Below are 17,220 nucleotides of genomic sequence, written 5' to 3' on the forward strand. Positions count from 1 at the left end.
TTTTAATATGCCTGGCAGTTGTAGATGGTGCTTGATTTTGTTGTTGTTGCTGTTTGTTTATTGCCATGCAACTACCATTCATTACATACTTTGGGTAGTTTTATCTCAATTTTTCCTCTTGAAATCCACCCTGCTACCCTCCCACTTCTGGATAAAGTTGACACTGCTAGCTCCAAGGGCAGATTATATCATCCAGGTCAGCCAGCTGTATTCCTCAGACCTTGCTAATGAATTCAGTGGCAGATGCTCTCATATTCTGGAATTTTACTCACCTTCCTTACAAGCTAATAAGTTAGTCTGTTGCTGTTTCATAGAGGTTGGCAGAAGATACAAGATTCCTGGGTCAGGCAGAGGACTTTATTGCTTATGGCACAGCCAGCAAGCATGATTTGCATTAGTTCTCTTTGCCTCCCGTTCTCATATGGGTGATGCGCTATGAGTCCAGATGGATGCTATGCAGCAGTGGGTTTTGTCACAGTTGAAGGACACTGATCTTGAAGAAACCACCACTTTATAGCAAGAAGTAACCAAGCCTTCCTTCTGACCTTGAAATAGACATTAGCTGATTGCTCAAGATTGGTTGCTGCAAACACAACCTTGAGAAATAATCCAGGTACAGAACAGTCAGCAGTCAGGGCCTCACATTCTTGGCATACTCAGCAAAATATATGGAGGGCAAAAAATGCAGAGAGGACTGCCTCCCAACAGAAAAATGTTCTCAGACAGCCCAAAAGAGAAAATAACATGTTCTCTTTCCTTTGAAATTTGAGCCTGGAAAGAAGACATGTTTTACTTTCTGCATCTATCTTACCACAAAGGAATAACCAGACTGAGTATGAAGCCAACATGGCACAAATCAGAGATGAGAAATGGAGACTGAAAAAAGATTCTAGTGAGTTGTGGGTCAAGTGCACCCTGAAGCCAGATCTTCTCAAGACTTTTCACACATGTGAGCTAATTGAGTTTTCATACTAAAACAGTTCTGACTGATTTGGCATTTGACATGCATTGTTTCATCACAACAGCCTTATGGAAGAGATGTCATTATCTTGACCTTATAGATGAGTGAAATGTGCATCACAAAGATTCAGTTGCCCACTATTACACAACAACAAAACAGAGTCACATCTGCTGATGGGAAACTCCATGCTCTTAACACTTAAATTATTAGTACTCAAATTTATTGTACTTTAGAATCATTGAGAATCGAGATCTACCCCAGACCTCATTAATCAAAATATCTATGGGTGAGGCACAGAGGCCATGAATTTTTAATAAGTTCTCAGATGATTCTGATGCTGGAATTATGGATCACTTGTTGAGAAACATTTGCCTTACAGGAACATGCGATTTTAGGGATTCTGCTGCCTGATTTTCTGATACTATGCCCTTATTAAAAAGTCCTGCTTCTGGAGGAATAATACTTGAAGCTTTGTCAGTTATGTAAACTATAAATCAAAGGAAATCCTTTTCTGAGAAGAACTTTATTGGGAGAAGTGGAGAAAAATCAGAAAACATGAGGTCCTGAGCTGAGGGAAGGAGGGGTAGAAATGGGACCTAAAAAGGGAAAAGGGAAAAAAGACAGTCTTGAAGTTCTATTTCACCAATTATTGCCTAAGAAGTTCCTTTTTGTTTAATTAATAATTGTGTGTGTGTGTGTGTTAATTTCAGGTACCAGAGTTTATATATAGGAAGACTTTTGAAAAAGACATACAGACATTTTGGTTTGCTAGTTACAGTGGCTCATTGGACATAAAGGAAAATGTTTAACTTAATTATTGACTTTGAATAGACATTTTGTCACTGCTAATAAGATTAGCTAGATTAATAGTTGTTCAAGGGTTGTGGAGATGGAAAGAACAGAGTGAGAGTTATTATTCATCAATATTTGGACATTCTTTCACAGAATAGTTATGGAAGTCATGTGTGCTATTGTAAAATATCATCCTGCTTGCCTATCACGTCTTGGTTTGTTTTTTTCTCTCTCTTTTTAAATTTAAGGGAAGTGTCAGTTGCCTTTTGAGATAGGTATTATTTTTTGAAAGTCAGAACTATTTTTGTACATAGTATTCTACAGTGACCTCCTCTATGTAACATGTCCTCCGTTAAGTGGAATCTAGCATATAGTCTTTGTATTCTTAAATTCTTAAAGCTGGGAATACTTGAAGTCTTCCTTATTAACATTTCCAAGCATGTAGGCACTGAGGGTGGGCTAGAGTTATTCAGTGACGAGTTAATATGCTAGCTGATAGCATTTCCCACTTCTCATTTTCTCTTATACTTCTTGTCCACTCAAAATTGAAGACTTAGATCAACCTGGCTTAAAGAGGTATTTATTTTTAAAGTTTTAAGTTCCTTATTGCTCCAAAGAGTTCTGGTAACATTCCTGTAGTCTCAATCTTAAATGGGTATAATATTTCTAGTTTCTGGCTAATTCAGTTGAGTTTAAGGTATGTTTTGACAGTAATTACGTTTATTATAAAAGTGAACATTCTAACCAAAGTTTTAATGATTTTATGTAAAATTATATCTTTTCTTTAGATGGTGCTCCTCTCTCCCCAATAGTATGATAAGGAAGCATTTTGATATTTCAATTTTAACTGGCTCATTCAGTTCATAGGCCTCCTCAACTTTGTCATACTTGCAGAACCCCTTCTTTTCTAGTTGATATCAGAAGCTGGGCTGTATTTGGTCATTCCTAACACAGTCCTTTTACAAGTATGCTCACTTGAATACCCTGTCTCCAGATATTTAACAAAATACTAAGTGATCACTTACAACATTATCTCTGTGTCTGCCTTCCCCTTGGGAAACCATGTCATTTCAACATTGTGGAAACTGTCTTCTTTTAAGCCAACAAACTGAAATTTATTGAATGAAAAGAAAGATATCCGTCTGCATATGTGGAAGAGGTTCTCATTAGCTCAAAGTTGTGTGGTGCAATGAGAGAGAAACATAGACTTTGCAATACTGTATTTTACAAGTACCCACCACAGTTATGTGTGCTACAGGCAAAAGTTGTATGAACATCTATTAATTACTTCAGTTTAATACCACACTCTGATGTGGTACGTTGGAATAAAAAAGGGAATGAACAAGATTTTCAAAACAGAATCCCATTGTTAGAGTGTTTTCAGATCAATACAAATATGACATCTCTATTATTTGTTTAAAATAGGTTGGAAATATATTGCCATTTTAAAAATGAATCATCCCTACTATTCTCCAGGTGAAATTCTTACCTTTTTTCTCAAGCCAAAATTACATGTTCAACATTTTTGTACAATGGTCAGGGTTAAAATGGATGAGGAGTCAAAGGTTTTCAAGTGTGATCCCTTTTCTGTGGGTACTATGTAAGAAGATGACCTGGGAAATGCTACTCTGGGAACACAAGGCCACTTATAAAAAAGATAGTAATTCACAGACATTAAACTAATATGTTTTAACTTCTATAAATCATGTTTCATTTTAGTCTCTCTCTCTGAGGAGAGGCTCATTACATTAGGGTGGGAGAGGGCTTGACTCCAACTTCTTTATAGGTAATACAAACATGCTTGGAAATCAGGTAGGTGTGTGTTTAGGGGAGGGACAGGAGGGATTACTAAATACTTTTCCTGCTACAGCAGCACATCAAGGGGTAAGACTGAAGGACTAAACCACTATCTTTTTCCTCTAGTGTAAAGGTGAGGTAGGGAGAGTGGAAAGTTTTAATAAGTGAGGTTGACAAAATTAAAGAGAGATGAAGAAGTCCTGAAAGCCACAGAAAAAAAGAGACGCATGGTCAGGTCAAGCAGATTCTAAGGGTTGCCAGTCTACAGCCATTGAGGTCCCCTGTGGTCACTGAGCCAAGAGTTTTACCATGCAGCCCCTGTGGCAGGGTGAACTCACTCCTCAGCAGAGGCTGTGGGAGACCACAGGGCTCATGGGCTGTACTGGGACTATAGAAGACTCAGAGAAAGCTGCAGCCCACAGGAACTGAAGTGCAGGCCTCCCCAAGCTGAGAGGTTGATTCACAGGCTCTGACAGCTGCAGACTCCAACAAACTGCAGCCAGGAAGCAGACAGATAGACAAAGGACCTGGCCCCAGAGAGCAAAAGGAAGAGAGAGCCCCTTTCCCAAGGACTTGACCTTATCCCTTCCTCCAGTAGCATGCATAAAACCTCCTCCTCATATTCATTCTAAAGCCATTATAGGGATGTCAAAAGAGAAAGAGGAGGCCAGATGAGAGGCTGTCCAAACTTATTCAAATGAAATTTTTAATTTTTTCATGGCTATTTAAATTTTTAGCTCAACTGGATGCTTGACTATTTGTTTAATTTTTTCGCTCAGCTAATGTATTGGAAGGAGCTTGGAATTTTGTTCAGATTAGTTGAAACCAAATGACAAAATGTGTTTTCTCTGCACATCTAAGTTACGAGTTTAATTTCCCACCTTGCTCTAGCTTTTAAAAATAATAAAAGAGACTTGCATAGTGAGAGAAAAAAAGAAATGACGAAAGTCCAGTTATCCTTAGTCATATTGTGATGATGTATAGAACCATATAAAGCATAGAGTTACAGGGCATTTGAAGGCATTTGAACTCTGTGTCCCCAACTCTGCTTCTGGAATCACTGCTATTACCTGCTTGGAAAATATTCCTTTTTGCTCATTTTGATATGAAAATAAAACTGCTGTTTTTAAAGTCTGTTAAAAACAAACTTTCCTAGTGATTTCTTACATTCTTCAGAGATTGATATGGCCATCACTGAACAAGGCAGAAAATATGTCTTCTTATGTCAAAATCTGATTTTTCTATTTCTTTTACTCACTGTCTTCTGGGACATCTTTAGGAGATCGTTTTCTCCTTCCGTTATGTTTCCTCAGGATGTAAATCAGCAATTACTTAGCTCCCAAAACAAACTCTGAGGTTATAAATGAGGGTAGACAGGAATTTTATCTGTGAGAGATTAAGACATCATCCAGTTAGTTTGGTGACAACGGAGTGCAACTGAGTGCATTACTTCCTGTTCATTCTGGCTCAACTTTTTCTTCTTTCTCTCTGTCCACCTCTCTCTCCCTTTTTGAACTAGCCGACTTTTCTTTTTAACAAAATAATTCAGGGTATAACCACAAACTTGGTAAAATTCCCAAAAGTAATCTGAAAACTTTCTTCTTAAAATCTAAGTGACACGTAAGTCAACTAAGCTAGTGTGTGTGTGTGAGTGTGTGTGTGTGTTACCAAGTAATCCACTGAAACAATAAAATTCAAATAGCAAAGGCAACTTGCAACAGCATAATACATCTGTTTATTTAGTTAATATTACAATGATAACAGGTTAAAAGCACTAAATTTGTATCCTCTTAGAAGGATAATAATTAAGATTTTGTTTTATAAATTTCACAGTTCTTAACCATTAAAAATGTATTTTCCAAAGGAGCAATAATATACATTTTGTTTAAGGGACAGATTTAAACTTTCTGATTTATGACCCAAAACATATTTGTTTATTAGTTTAAACAAAACATTAGGGATATCTTAACTCTTGGTTACTGCTTTCAGGAAAGCACAAAGTTGCTGAAGCAAATATACACAAAATGTATTTTTCAGTAGTGATTTCAACCATTGTATATCATGTCAATGAGTGAACCTGAGAACCCCAGATTTAGTATCTCCAGATCTTTGTAACACATTCTAGCTTAAACAATCAACCAACAAACATGTATTTAGTGCCTACTATGTACAAGCCAGCATACTAAAGCAATACAGGAAATACAAATAATTAAAATGATTGGCCTCACCCTGCTCAGGCTTCCAATGTAGCTGGTAATATTAAACACAGACACAAATTATTCCACTTTCAATGTCCTCAAAAAAAGTGATGATGTTAACTGGATCATATGTAAGAATCGCCTCTGCTGGAACCTAGAGGAAGCCGGGGTATCTTCAGCAGTGATTAAAGTCTCTGTCTGAATTCCTCAGCTCCAGGTTTGAGTGCTGCTTGAACTCCTGAAACTGAAAGTGTTCCAGCCAGACTCACACCTGTCACCATTAGTGGCTATACTTAGACTCATGGACTCATGACAATGGAGCAAGATAAACAAGTATATATATGTCCACATCGTATATATATATATATGTAAATATATATACACTCAAATCATATATAAGGTGATGTTCCCCCATATATGTCTCCTGGAAAGCCAGGAGTTCAGGACTTTCCACTGTGCATGGAGAGGAGGATAACCCACATTGTCATTTATTTATTATCCTAATAAGACAAACAAGAGACTATAGTAAGAAAAGTATGAAAAATCTCCAAACTTCATTCAACACAATCAAAAATAGAAAAGCTAGAGGAAAGGATAAGACAAGAGGGTCCAGCATTGAGGAGAGGCGTTGAGATGACCAGGGAGTGGGGCGAGAGCTTGCCCCCACTTCCACTTCCATGCCCACCCCCGGGGTCTCAAAGAAAAGACCTGGGGCTAGGCAAGCAGAGAAAAGGAAAGCAGAGACACATTTTCCAACACCACAAATAAATTAATAAATACATAAGTTAAACAGGAAAGTAACTTTTAGGCACCGCTTGAAAGGCAGCAACCCTCTAGAGACCAGGCAGGCCCCACTCTGGAGCCGGCAGGTTGCGGCGACATTGCCAACACTGGCGGACTCTGAAGACGTCGCCCTGGGTCCCCTGCCCCTGGCGCCCGGTCTTTTGAGATACACTGGAGCAGGAAACCCTATCTCTTGTTACTTTTAGGTCGGTTCCTCCCGAAGCTTGGGTAAGGGAGAAAGCCAAGGCGAGCTGTAGCCCTGCAACCGAACCCTGAACCCCGAGGAAGGTGCGCCCTGCACTACCCTGCCCTGCCTAACGCAAACGCGCGGCCCGGGAGCGCCCAACGTTTGGTCTTTGAAAACGCCCAGCAGGAAGGTGATTCCTATTACGCGCCCCCCACTCTGACCTCGCAATCTTGTAAAAACTCCTCATTCGACCCTCCTTTTTGCTCCAAAAGAGGGCTTGGATGGGGACTCCAGAAAGCCTGGAGTTCGAGGCGCGGGACCTATTTTACTAAGCACCCGGCTCCACTCTGGGTGGAGTGAGAATGGTGGTGGCGGGCGGGGGAGGGGGAGGCAGGGAAAGATGCACCTTCACCCAAGAGTAGGAGAAAAGACCAGCTGCTTAGATCTTTCTCAAGTCTGACTTTCCTTAAGGTAGGGAGGGCTGCGCAAAGGGAGAGCGGTCATTCCCGAGACTCCAGTAGGGGCACCAGGCAGAACCCAGACAGCGGCCCCGCGCGGCTAGAGACTAACTCCGAGGGAAACCAGTGGCGGTATCCGTGGCTCAGCTTAAACAAATAGAAATAACAACTGGAGGGGCTGAGGATCAGACTGAGTTGTTAATGAGTTCGTGATCTGCCCTGGCGGGACGGTGCAGAAAAAAGGATCGAAGTTGCAGGGTAGGGAAAATAGAAGGGTCAGAGGAGTAAACGCCGTGGAGGAAGGAACAGAAAGTATGAGACCCAGAAAAAGGTAGCCCGAAAGCCTTCCCAGTTTCTACGCAAAGCTCTCACTTCTACCATTGTCGCGCGCCTTTCCTGGGTCCCTCCGTCAGAGGCTCGCAGTGTCCTAGCCCCACGTTATCCCGACCGCACCCTGGCGCACTGGATACCGTCCCTTTCGCACCCGTCCTTCCCTTCTCCTTATTCTCCCCCTCTTTTGGAGCAGGGCCCCTGCGTGGCCAGGGCTCAGAGCGTCGTGATCCGGGACGTGCAGGTGCCATTACGGAAGACGCCGCCGGACTCCAGGTTCTCAGGTTGGAAATCTTCCACACTGTAGGCACGGCTCTTGAGTGCGGTGGCGTAATAGTCAACCGGCTCCTCCGCGGCGTTGTCCATCCAGCTGAGGCACAGGATGCGTTGGAAAGAGCGCTTGAAGTTGTCTGAGAGAAAGCCATAGAGGATGGGGTTGGCGCAGCTGTTGGCATAGCCGAGGATGACCGACAGCTGGCTCACCGTGGCGTCGTCCTGCTCAGCAAACACGTTGACCAGCTGCACCACGTAGAAAGGCATCCAGCAGATGACAAACACCATCACCACCATCATCACCATTAAGGTGATCTTGCGCTCCGAGCGCTTGCGCTGCTGCCAGCCGGCCTTGAGGGCCACCATGCGCATCTTGGCAATGATGAGCACGTAGCACAGGCAGATAGCCCCGACGGGCAGCAGGAAGCCCATGAGAAATGTGTACAACACGAAGCCCACCAGCCAGCGTTGAGCGGGCTCTGGCATGAGCATGTTGCAGGCCACCGTGCCGTCGCTGTTGGCCGCGGTGCGAGAGAAGACCACGATGGGCAGGATGACTAGCAGCGATAGCACCCACACCCCCAGGTTTACTACCTTGGCCACGGTGGGCCGGCGGTAGCGGGCCGCCTTGATCGGATGCACCACGGCCACGTAGCGGTCCACGCTAAGCACAGTCAGACAGTAGATGCTGGTGAACATGTTGACCGCGTCCACGCTGAGCACGAGGCGGCAGAGCAGCGCACCGAAGGGCCAGTGGCGCAACAACGTGGAGGTGACCAGGAAGGGCACGCTGAGCATGAGCAGCTCATCAGCAATGGCCAGATTTAGGATATAGATGTTGGTGGCCGTCTTCATCTTGGCATAGCGCAGGATCACGTAGATGACCATAGAGTTCCCACACAGCCCCACCAGGCACACCACGGAGTAGATGAAAGAGATGAGGATGGCGCTGCCCTGGCCCTCGCTCAAGGTCCCGTTCTGGGACGCGTTTCTCCCCGGCTCCTCCATGCCGTCCGCAGCGCCGGCCCCGGGGCCCCTGCTGCCGCCGCCTTCGCCGCAGCTGCCCGGGCTGGGACTAGGAGAGGAGGAAGGAGAGGAGGCGGTGCCATTGGGGAACATCCCAGCTGAGGGGGCCCAGTGGGGCTGCCAGGGCTGGGGCTCTCTCCTAGCGCACCTGCCGCCTGCGCCCTGTCTCCGCACCCTACCGCTTGCCTGCAGCCCAAAGCCGCCTAGCGCCTCCGGGTAGAGCGCAACCGCTGCGGGGAGCGCGGCTCCTACCGGCGCCGGCGGGGCGCACAGCCCAGCAGTTGCCTGGGCGCTGCCGTTTGCAGCTCCGGGGTGCTCGGGCACACGCGACCGTGGAGAGGGGAGGCCAGGATGCGGGAGCCCCGAGCGGCACAGCCATTAACTGGCGCGGCTCTGGGCTGGTGAATGATTAATAGGCACCACCAGCGCGTCAGCAGCTACGAAAAAAGTGAGTGGGGGTGGAGAAAGAGAGGGAGGAGAGCACATAGGTGGCTTGTCCCCCCTCCCACCATTCTTTTTCCTTCCCAGTCCTGCACTCTGCTCAACTTCAGTGGCTGCTTCCGGGGTTCCCTCGCAGCACCATCTCTCTCTCAGATGAACCAAGAGAGTTCCTCGGTTTTACTGGAGAGCGGGTGGGAACCAAAGATATAGATTCTGTCCCATCCCACTCCTCTCCTACCCAAAGCAAAGACTCAAACGGACCCATGAACATGGATGTCTGGAGTTCATCTCAGTTTCCCTCTATTGCTGCCCTTTTCTCTGGAGACCCCAGCTCCTCTCCCCTCCTGCAGTCCAGAACCCTGCTCTCCCTCTTCCCACCCTCGCTTGCCTTGCAGCTCAGACCCGCCGGGGAAGCTCTGGGCCCTCCTTACCCAGAGCGCTCAACCTCCAGACTGAGGAGTAGATGGCCGGTGTAAAGTGCATGAGCGGTCTGGTAGCAGGTTGACGTTCTTCGCGCAGTCCAACTCCCTTCTTTGCGCCTGGCCCCAGCACAGGTGCCCACACAATTACTCTTAGAGTCGCGGAAACTGACCCTAAGCTGCGAGCCTTATGAGAAGAAAGGCCAACCACCGTGCGTTAGGGGCTTCTGCGCTATAACACAGCAGGCAGCTTAGGCTGTTGGAAGTGTTCAGGGACCTGAGTGAACCATTTGCAAATCTCTTAATAAAGCTCGTAGCGTTCAGATCCCCCCGTGTCTACCACAGGAATATCGACTGCAGAAACGAGGACGCGCGGCTGGGAGCTCTGGAGGAGCTTGAGACTCCCTACAGAACGTGCCAGGCGCGGTATTAGGAATCCACCTAGGTGTTCACTCGGGAAAGATAAGGCTGCGCCGCTTGGAAGGGCTCCACCCGCGTCCCTGCTGTACTTTGTACCCTGGAGAGTTGGCGGCTTCTGGGAGACGAGAGTTTAAAGGCTTGGGCGGGCGGGGACGCCAGCTCTTCTAAATCCAGGTGAGGAGCTGCCGCCATGCGATGACCAGACCTGTCACCAACCACAGGAATGGCAGGGCGATATTCGAATTTTTCCGGGAAGTGCTAGGATGACAGCTCTTTCTGAGGCTTGATGTGTGACCTGGATCTGAGTCACGTGCCCAAACCATTAGGAGACATCACTGTAGGCAAGCCTGAGGCTCGCTGACTTCATTTAAGAATCAAAACGGTTTCCCTGTAAGAAAGAATGGATGTTCAATTATCAGGATTTTAAATGAACCCTGGGACTTCCCACCATTCTTACCCTAGGGTCTCTTTGGCTTTCCAACTGTTCCTGTGGAAGGAAGAATCACACTCCATGCAACTCCCCTGTTCCTTTTCATAAACGTTGCTTTGCTCGGTAAGATCCCTGCAAGTCTTTATCTGAAACTTGTCTGTTCACAGGAAGAGTGACCCGCAGCAGCTTATTGCTCTGCCTCCTTCAAGGTTTGCTGTCTCCAGTTTTTCCTTAGTTTCTCCTTCTCCTCAACCAGGCTGTGCCCACTGTACTGAGTCTCAGTTTTCCTCCTCTCAGTAGACTTTACTCCGAGGAGAGGCTAAACTCCTCATGGAGGCTATCTGTACCAGTCCTGAATGAAGAAATGGATGCAGAAATTAAAAACAAAAAAGTATAATTCCTAATGCCCTGTTGCTTTATACAGGTAATCACTGACATATACTGTATATGTTTTAGTTCTCAAAACTAAATGTCTTGAAAAGGAAAGACTAACTTCTGTAGTGTGTTGATGATAGCAATCAAAGATTAAAATAAATGATGGCAGACTTTCATAGGAATGTGTGCAATTATTAATGAGGAATGTGCTAGGGTGGAATTTGAGGTTTCATAAGACTCAAACTGTTTTAATCCATTGTTTTACCTGAACAAATTGCCGTCTTTAAAGTGGAATGTACAATTGGTGTTTAGCTATATTTATTTTTCCTTTACAAATACAGCACATATGGAGAGAAAATAAATGTTCATTAAGTTTAAAAAAAGGGAGTGGGTATTGTCCCAGAATCCCAGAAGAGCATTTTACTAGCCAAGCCTCATATAATGGTTTAGATGCCTCTGCCAATCACTGGCTAAAGACACCTGACTATCTGTACCTCTGGGAGCTTGAATTTCAACAGGCATTATTTAGATGCCTTGGCTTTGGCCATGGTTGCTCTTTGAGGAGTGGGTGATGGGAGTCAGTGAAAAACAGCTCTGTTGTTCAGAATTTCATTAAGTTCACTTTCAGCTCATCTTAGGGAAAACGTCTCTCAATTTTTTGGCCTCATATACAAAAGAAGAAAATTTAAGACCTGACGTGAGAATGCTTTTTTTTTTTTCTTTTTTTTTGAGATGCCACTTTTCACCCACCAGGATGGCTATAAGAAAAAATATTTTAAAACAAAAAATAAATGTTAGACAGAATGTGGAGAAATTAGAACACTCATATGTTGCTGGTGGGAATAAAAAATGATGCAGCAACTTTAGAAAAAAATTTTGGTGATTGCTCAAAAAGTTTAAACTAGAATGACCATATAAGCCAGCAATTCCACTTCTATTTACTCCTCAAAATTGAAAACAGGTGTTTAAACAAAAACTTGTGTATTAACATTCATAGCGGCACTATTCATAATAGCCAAAAATTAGAAACAACCCAAATACCTATCAATTGCTGAATGAATAAATTGTGGTATACCCATACAATGGAATAGTATTCAACCATAAAAAGAAATGAAGTACTAATATATGCTTCAACATAGATGAACCTTGAAAACATGATGCAAAAGGAAAGAAGCCAGACACAAAAGGCCATGTATAGCATGATTCCATTTATATGACATGCCCAGGGTAGGCAAATACATAGAGACAATGCGAATTAGTGGTTGCCAGGGACTGGAGGCAGTGGGGAATGAGGAAGGACTGCTTAATGGGTATGAGGTTTCTTTTTTGGCTGGTGAAAATGTTCTGGAATGAGATAGTGGTGATTATTGCATAGCATTGTGAATATGCTAAAAATCCCTTAATTGTACACTTCAAAAATGATTAAAATTATGAATTTTATATTATGGGAGTTTTACTTCAATTTTAAAAAACATGAGAGAAAGACAAAGGAGGGATTGAGATGGATATAAGCTATGCAGCATTATTAAATCTTTTCAGTCATGTTTTTATTATTATTATTATTATTATTATTATTATTATTAGAGACAGGGTTTTGCTGTATCACCCAGGCTGGAGTGTAGTGGCACAATCACAGTTCACTGTAGCCTTGATGTCTCAGGCTCAAGTGATCCTCCCACCTTAGCCTCTGGAGTAGCTGGGGACTACGGGTGTGCCCCACAATACCTGGCTAATTTTTAAGGTTTTCGTAGAGATGGGGTCTTCCCATGTTGCCCAGACTGGTGTGGAATTCCTGGATTCAAGCAATTTTCCTGTCTCAGCCTCACAAAGCGCTGGTATTACCTGCATGAGCCGCCATGCTCAGCCCAGTCATGTATGTCTAATTATTGTATTTGTGAACTAATCTATGAACAACAAAAACAAACAAACAAAGAAACAAAAAGCGTGGCATTTCTGGCCCACCACAAAGGTGGATTGGGGTTGCAGCTATTTTCAAATTGTATGAGAAGCAGGAGCCCAGTTAGAGTGCTATCTTCCCCTCAGATCTCAATTTAATGTAAATATTTCTGAAGAAACAGGAAAACTGATATAGGCATGAGATCACTTTAATTTGCAAAAAACACAGTCAGTGAATAGTCAGGACTCAACAATCTTCCTGTCTTGTTAAAAACTGTTTTGTTTTTTTTTTAAGTTCACATGTCTAAAACCTTGAAAAGATTAGGAAGAACTTGTTTTCTCCATATAAGTTACCCATCCTCCAGCCCTCTTTGGTTACCATCTTTCCTATGCCTCTGTGATATCAACATTTCTAGATAGAAAAGAAGGACATGTTTTCCAGAAAGGGGAGAATGAAATGTTCCAATTTAGGAAGTTGCAGATTCTTAAGCAGACTGATTTTCTTCCCTCATTGTAACTTTCTCCTACCAGTTATACTCTCCTGTGCTATCATGTACCAGGTGCACACTTTGATTATTATACTTATCACACTGTACTGTGGCTTTTTGCGTACTTGTCTGTACCCTCTCATAAATTTGTAAGCTTGTGGAGACCCGGGGCTTATATTTTACTTATTTTTCTATCCCCAGCATCTAGTGAAGTACCTACAAAACTGCCCCAAATCACTTTGTTTTATTTTGTCAAGGCATCCCATGGACAGTACTTTCCTCTTTTCTAGACTATAAAATGTAGATGCAAAGAAATGAACTATGGGCTCCTTACAAGCAGAGCTTTACTAGCTGAGGAATATCATTATGTGTAATAATTCCTTATACTCTTAAATTATTCTAAATAATTTCAATTCGCATGTCCTGTATCAACAATTATTGTGCTGATGACTCATTCATTCATCATTCTTGGTCTTAAATTTCTTGGCAGAGAAAGGGCTCTGGAAAACGGGTAGTACATGCGTTAGTAGCTAATGATGGTTATTTAATAGTGTCATGCAGTGTGAAAGTCATCATGTGTGGAAGATCATTTCTTTTTAATTGCAGTTTTGAGCCTCAGTTGGTTTGGTGGAATAGTAATTATTAGGGCCTCAACTTCTGCTTATGTCAAAATCATTACTAATGTGGTTTTTCCAACGAGAGCCTATGTTGATCCTCAAATGAGCACCTCTAATCCATACCAGTGATAAAGGGCTGGCTGGGGCCAGGGATTAAAGGGTACACTTCCTGGAACATTCTCTGCAGCAGCAGAATCAGAGTCAGGTTTACAAACACCTGTCTGGACAGATGGGACCAAACTGAGTATAAGGGGCTAACACCACTCAGCAATATGGCCCACAGCAAAGGTTGTGTCACTTAAGGACCATCTGCCACTAAGCAGTTAACATGATGTCAGTCTAATGAGAAAGTTACCAGAGCACAAATGTGGCTATAGGGCTAAGAAACAATCCTGGACTTCATTTCTCAGGAATATCCAATCACAGCAGCCTTGGTAGCCTGTGGTTTAGTTCATCACCAACCTCAGCAAACTCACCCTGGCCCACTGATTTTCCTATTGCCTCTTCTGTGAACAGCATGACAGAGTCTTTTTTGTGCTTTTAGGAAAGACCCATATGTTGTAACAACTCATATTCTTCCCTATGTTTTCTCTACTACAAAATAATGTTTCTAAAAACAAGAATTCGGCACATACAGGAAAGTATTCATTACAAATAATGGATACATAAAAACAGAACAGGAGCACATTCATGTTATCTGTATTATTTTGAATAGTCCTTATCAGTAATACGTTTTTCTGTAATAAAGTCTATTAGTTAAGGATTTGAAGATGGACTGCATTAGTTTAAAACTATTGTCTCAAAATCTTTTTTTGAGGATGAGTCTTGCTCTGTTGCCCAGGCTAGAGTGCAGTGGCATGATCTCAGCTCACTGCAACCCCTGCCTCCCGGGTTCAAGTGATTATGTTGCCTCTGCCTCTCGAGTAGCTGGGATTACAGGCGCCCATCATGCCCACCTAATTTTCGTATTTTTAGGAGAGACGGGGTTTTCAACCTGTTGGCCAGGATGGTCTTGATCTCCTGACCTCGTGATCCACTGGCCTCGGCCTCCCAAAGTGCTGGGATTACAGGCGTGAGTCATAGAGCCCGAAAATTGTCTCAAAATCTTAAAAAAAAAATTTTTAAATTTCTCTTTTTAGCAAAAATCACAAATAAGTGCTTTCAAAACTACAAACCATATTTTTGTTTCTTTTGATACTTCAATTTATGTTTGATTTTGAGCAGAGGATTTAAATACTTACAGCAAATCATTCATTCCTTGAGAAAGGGCTGTTCCTTTGGAGCCGGCTATATCTGTCAATCAGCTCCACCAGCCCAGCAAAGAGCTGGGATGTGGAAGGAAAGCCTGTTTTGTAGATGAAAACAATGTAGGCATCTAAACGCCCACCACCATGATACTGTCATTTTGTTCTCATCTTAAATATGCTCAGACAGGAATCTAGGTTCATGTTTCATCAGTCAAAACACGGTTTTATTTAGACAATGAAGCAACTTAAATTATTGATCTTTTCTCCCTTTCTGCAATTAAGTTGGAACTGGTCATTATTGGTTCTAGGTTGACAGCCTCTCCATCTTCTTGTCTTCTCTTGCTGGAGGCAAAATGGAGGGCTGTGCCTGTGAACTGTCAGAATGGAGCTCAGAACTATCATGAGGGGTCCAGAAAGAGGTCCTGGATCTTCAGCTCACTCTCCCTTCTTGAGAGTGGACTGCCTCTCCTGACCAGCACCTGGCCCTGCCCCTGTCTCCTTTTGCCCAATGTATGGAATGATACTTTACTTAGTCCTTGAGGAAGTAGCCTGTGCTACTCCTTTCCTACAGCCTGACATCTCCTTTCCTGCCAGAAGGAGGAAGTAAGATGATAGCATAGCCCAAGTGGGGACACCTGGCCTATACTCCTTCTTTGTTGACTGCTTGGTTGAGCCAAGATTTCGCTGCTTATGCCATTAGCCAATGCACTGGTTTCTGGTATCATATCCTAATTTTTAAAAATTATTTGTATGTGTTTTATTTTATGGAAGTAAAATTCAGACTGCAGTAGAACAGACTTATTTCCAGTGATTTGTCCCATTTCTTAGTTAAAAGGAAGTGGAAATTAATCTATGTATGAGTAATGTATGTTTTTAATTGTAACTTAGTCATTTACTTATTAATTCAGCAAACACTTATGGAATGCCCACTGGGTGGCAGGCACTGTTCTAGGCACAATAGATATAGTAACAAATTAGATTAATTTTCTGTGGAATTCTAGTAGGGCAGGAAGACAGTTAACAAGTACAGGTACTGTAATTTCATTTAGTGATAAGTTCTAAGAAGATAAGTAGGGGTGAGAGGCTACAGAGTGCTGGAGGGGTGGGTGTACTTGGCATAGATTAGATGGGAAGGAAAGAAGATGTTTGAGCAGCTCTGAATAAGTTGAAAGTAAAAGGGCACATGTCTGATGAAGGTTGTTCCAGTCAAAGGTAACAGTGCACATAAACCATGGGGATCCTGCAGATGTAGGTGTTGGCATACTAAAGCTACACATTCCATTTTTCTTTCTACAGTCATAATTTAGAGAACATCTCTAGGTGTAAATAATAAATTATTTATTTTGACCAGCACCTCATATAGAGAATACATGAAGATCCTGTTCTTTCCCACTTCTAGCCACATCCTCCCCGGCAAGGGAAGGAGTTCCCATAGCCAACAAGTGCCCAATCTGAGCCTGCAAACCACATCTAGACCATATGCTAGATCACAATCTTCTAGACTCCATGACTCCCTGTCCAGAGGCTCCAAATCCACTTCCAGGGCAAGTGTGAGCCAAATACACGGCCAAGAAAAGGCTCAGAGGTGACTAGAAGAGGATGTGGCAGATAAGGAATGAGTTTGGCCACAGGGGTTCAGGTATCTATCCTAATGTACATGAGCCTATTCATGGGCAGGACAAAGCCAGGAATGGAAATTGAAGTAGGACAGGCTGCCAGTGGGGGCAAGTTCCAGGGTAGAGCTTGTGAAGAGGGCTAGCAGTCTAAATTGGACTCTGTCCTTCCAGGTCATAATGAAGATAGATGATAGGCTATATTTTATTTAACAGATTCTGAGCTTGATTGATAACTCTCAAGGTAAGCAAACATGCAAACCAAACAAAACAGTTGGGCCTTTGGAAGAACTTGAAGCACAGATGTTTAACCCAAGCCATTGAGTAGATGGAGAGAGGATGCCACACCACTCACTTTATTCTTTTCTGACTATCCCCTTGGCCTTTCTCATTCCAAAATAAAATTTTGCTCTTCCCCCAGTCAGAAATAAAAATGTTATATAAATAATGATGCAAATACATACACACA

General features: G+C 43.2%; 1 protein-coding gene across 1 annotated transcript; it reads right to left on the reverse strand.

Moving 5' to 3' along the window:
* Nucleotides 1-5,266: 5,266 nt before the first annotated feature.
* Nucleotides 5,267-9,183, reverse strand: SSTR1 (somatostatin receptor 1). The gene has a single exon (XM_050798967.1). The coding sequence runs from the start codon at nt 8,896-8,898 to the stop codon at nt 7,723-7,725; it is 1,176 nt and encodes a 391-aa protein (XP_050654924.1). The 5' UTR covers nt 8,899-9,183; the 3' UTR covers nt 5,267-7,722.
* Nucleotides 9,184-17,220: the final 8,037 nt, after the last annotated feature.

This window comes from Macaca thibetana, chromosome 7 (assembly GCF_024542745.1).
Source record: "Macaca thibetana thibetana isolate TM-01 chromosome 7, ASM2454274v1, whole genome shotgun sequence".
NCBI lineage: Eukaryota > Metazoa > Chordata > Mammalia > Primates > Cercopithecidae > Macaca > Macaca thibetana.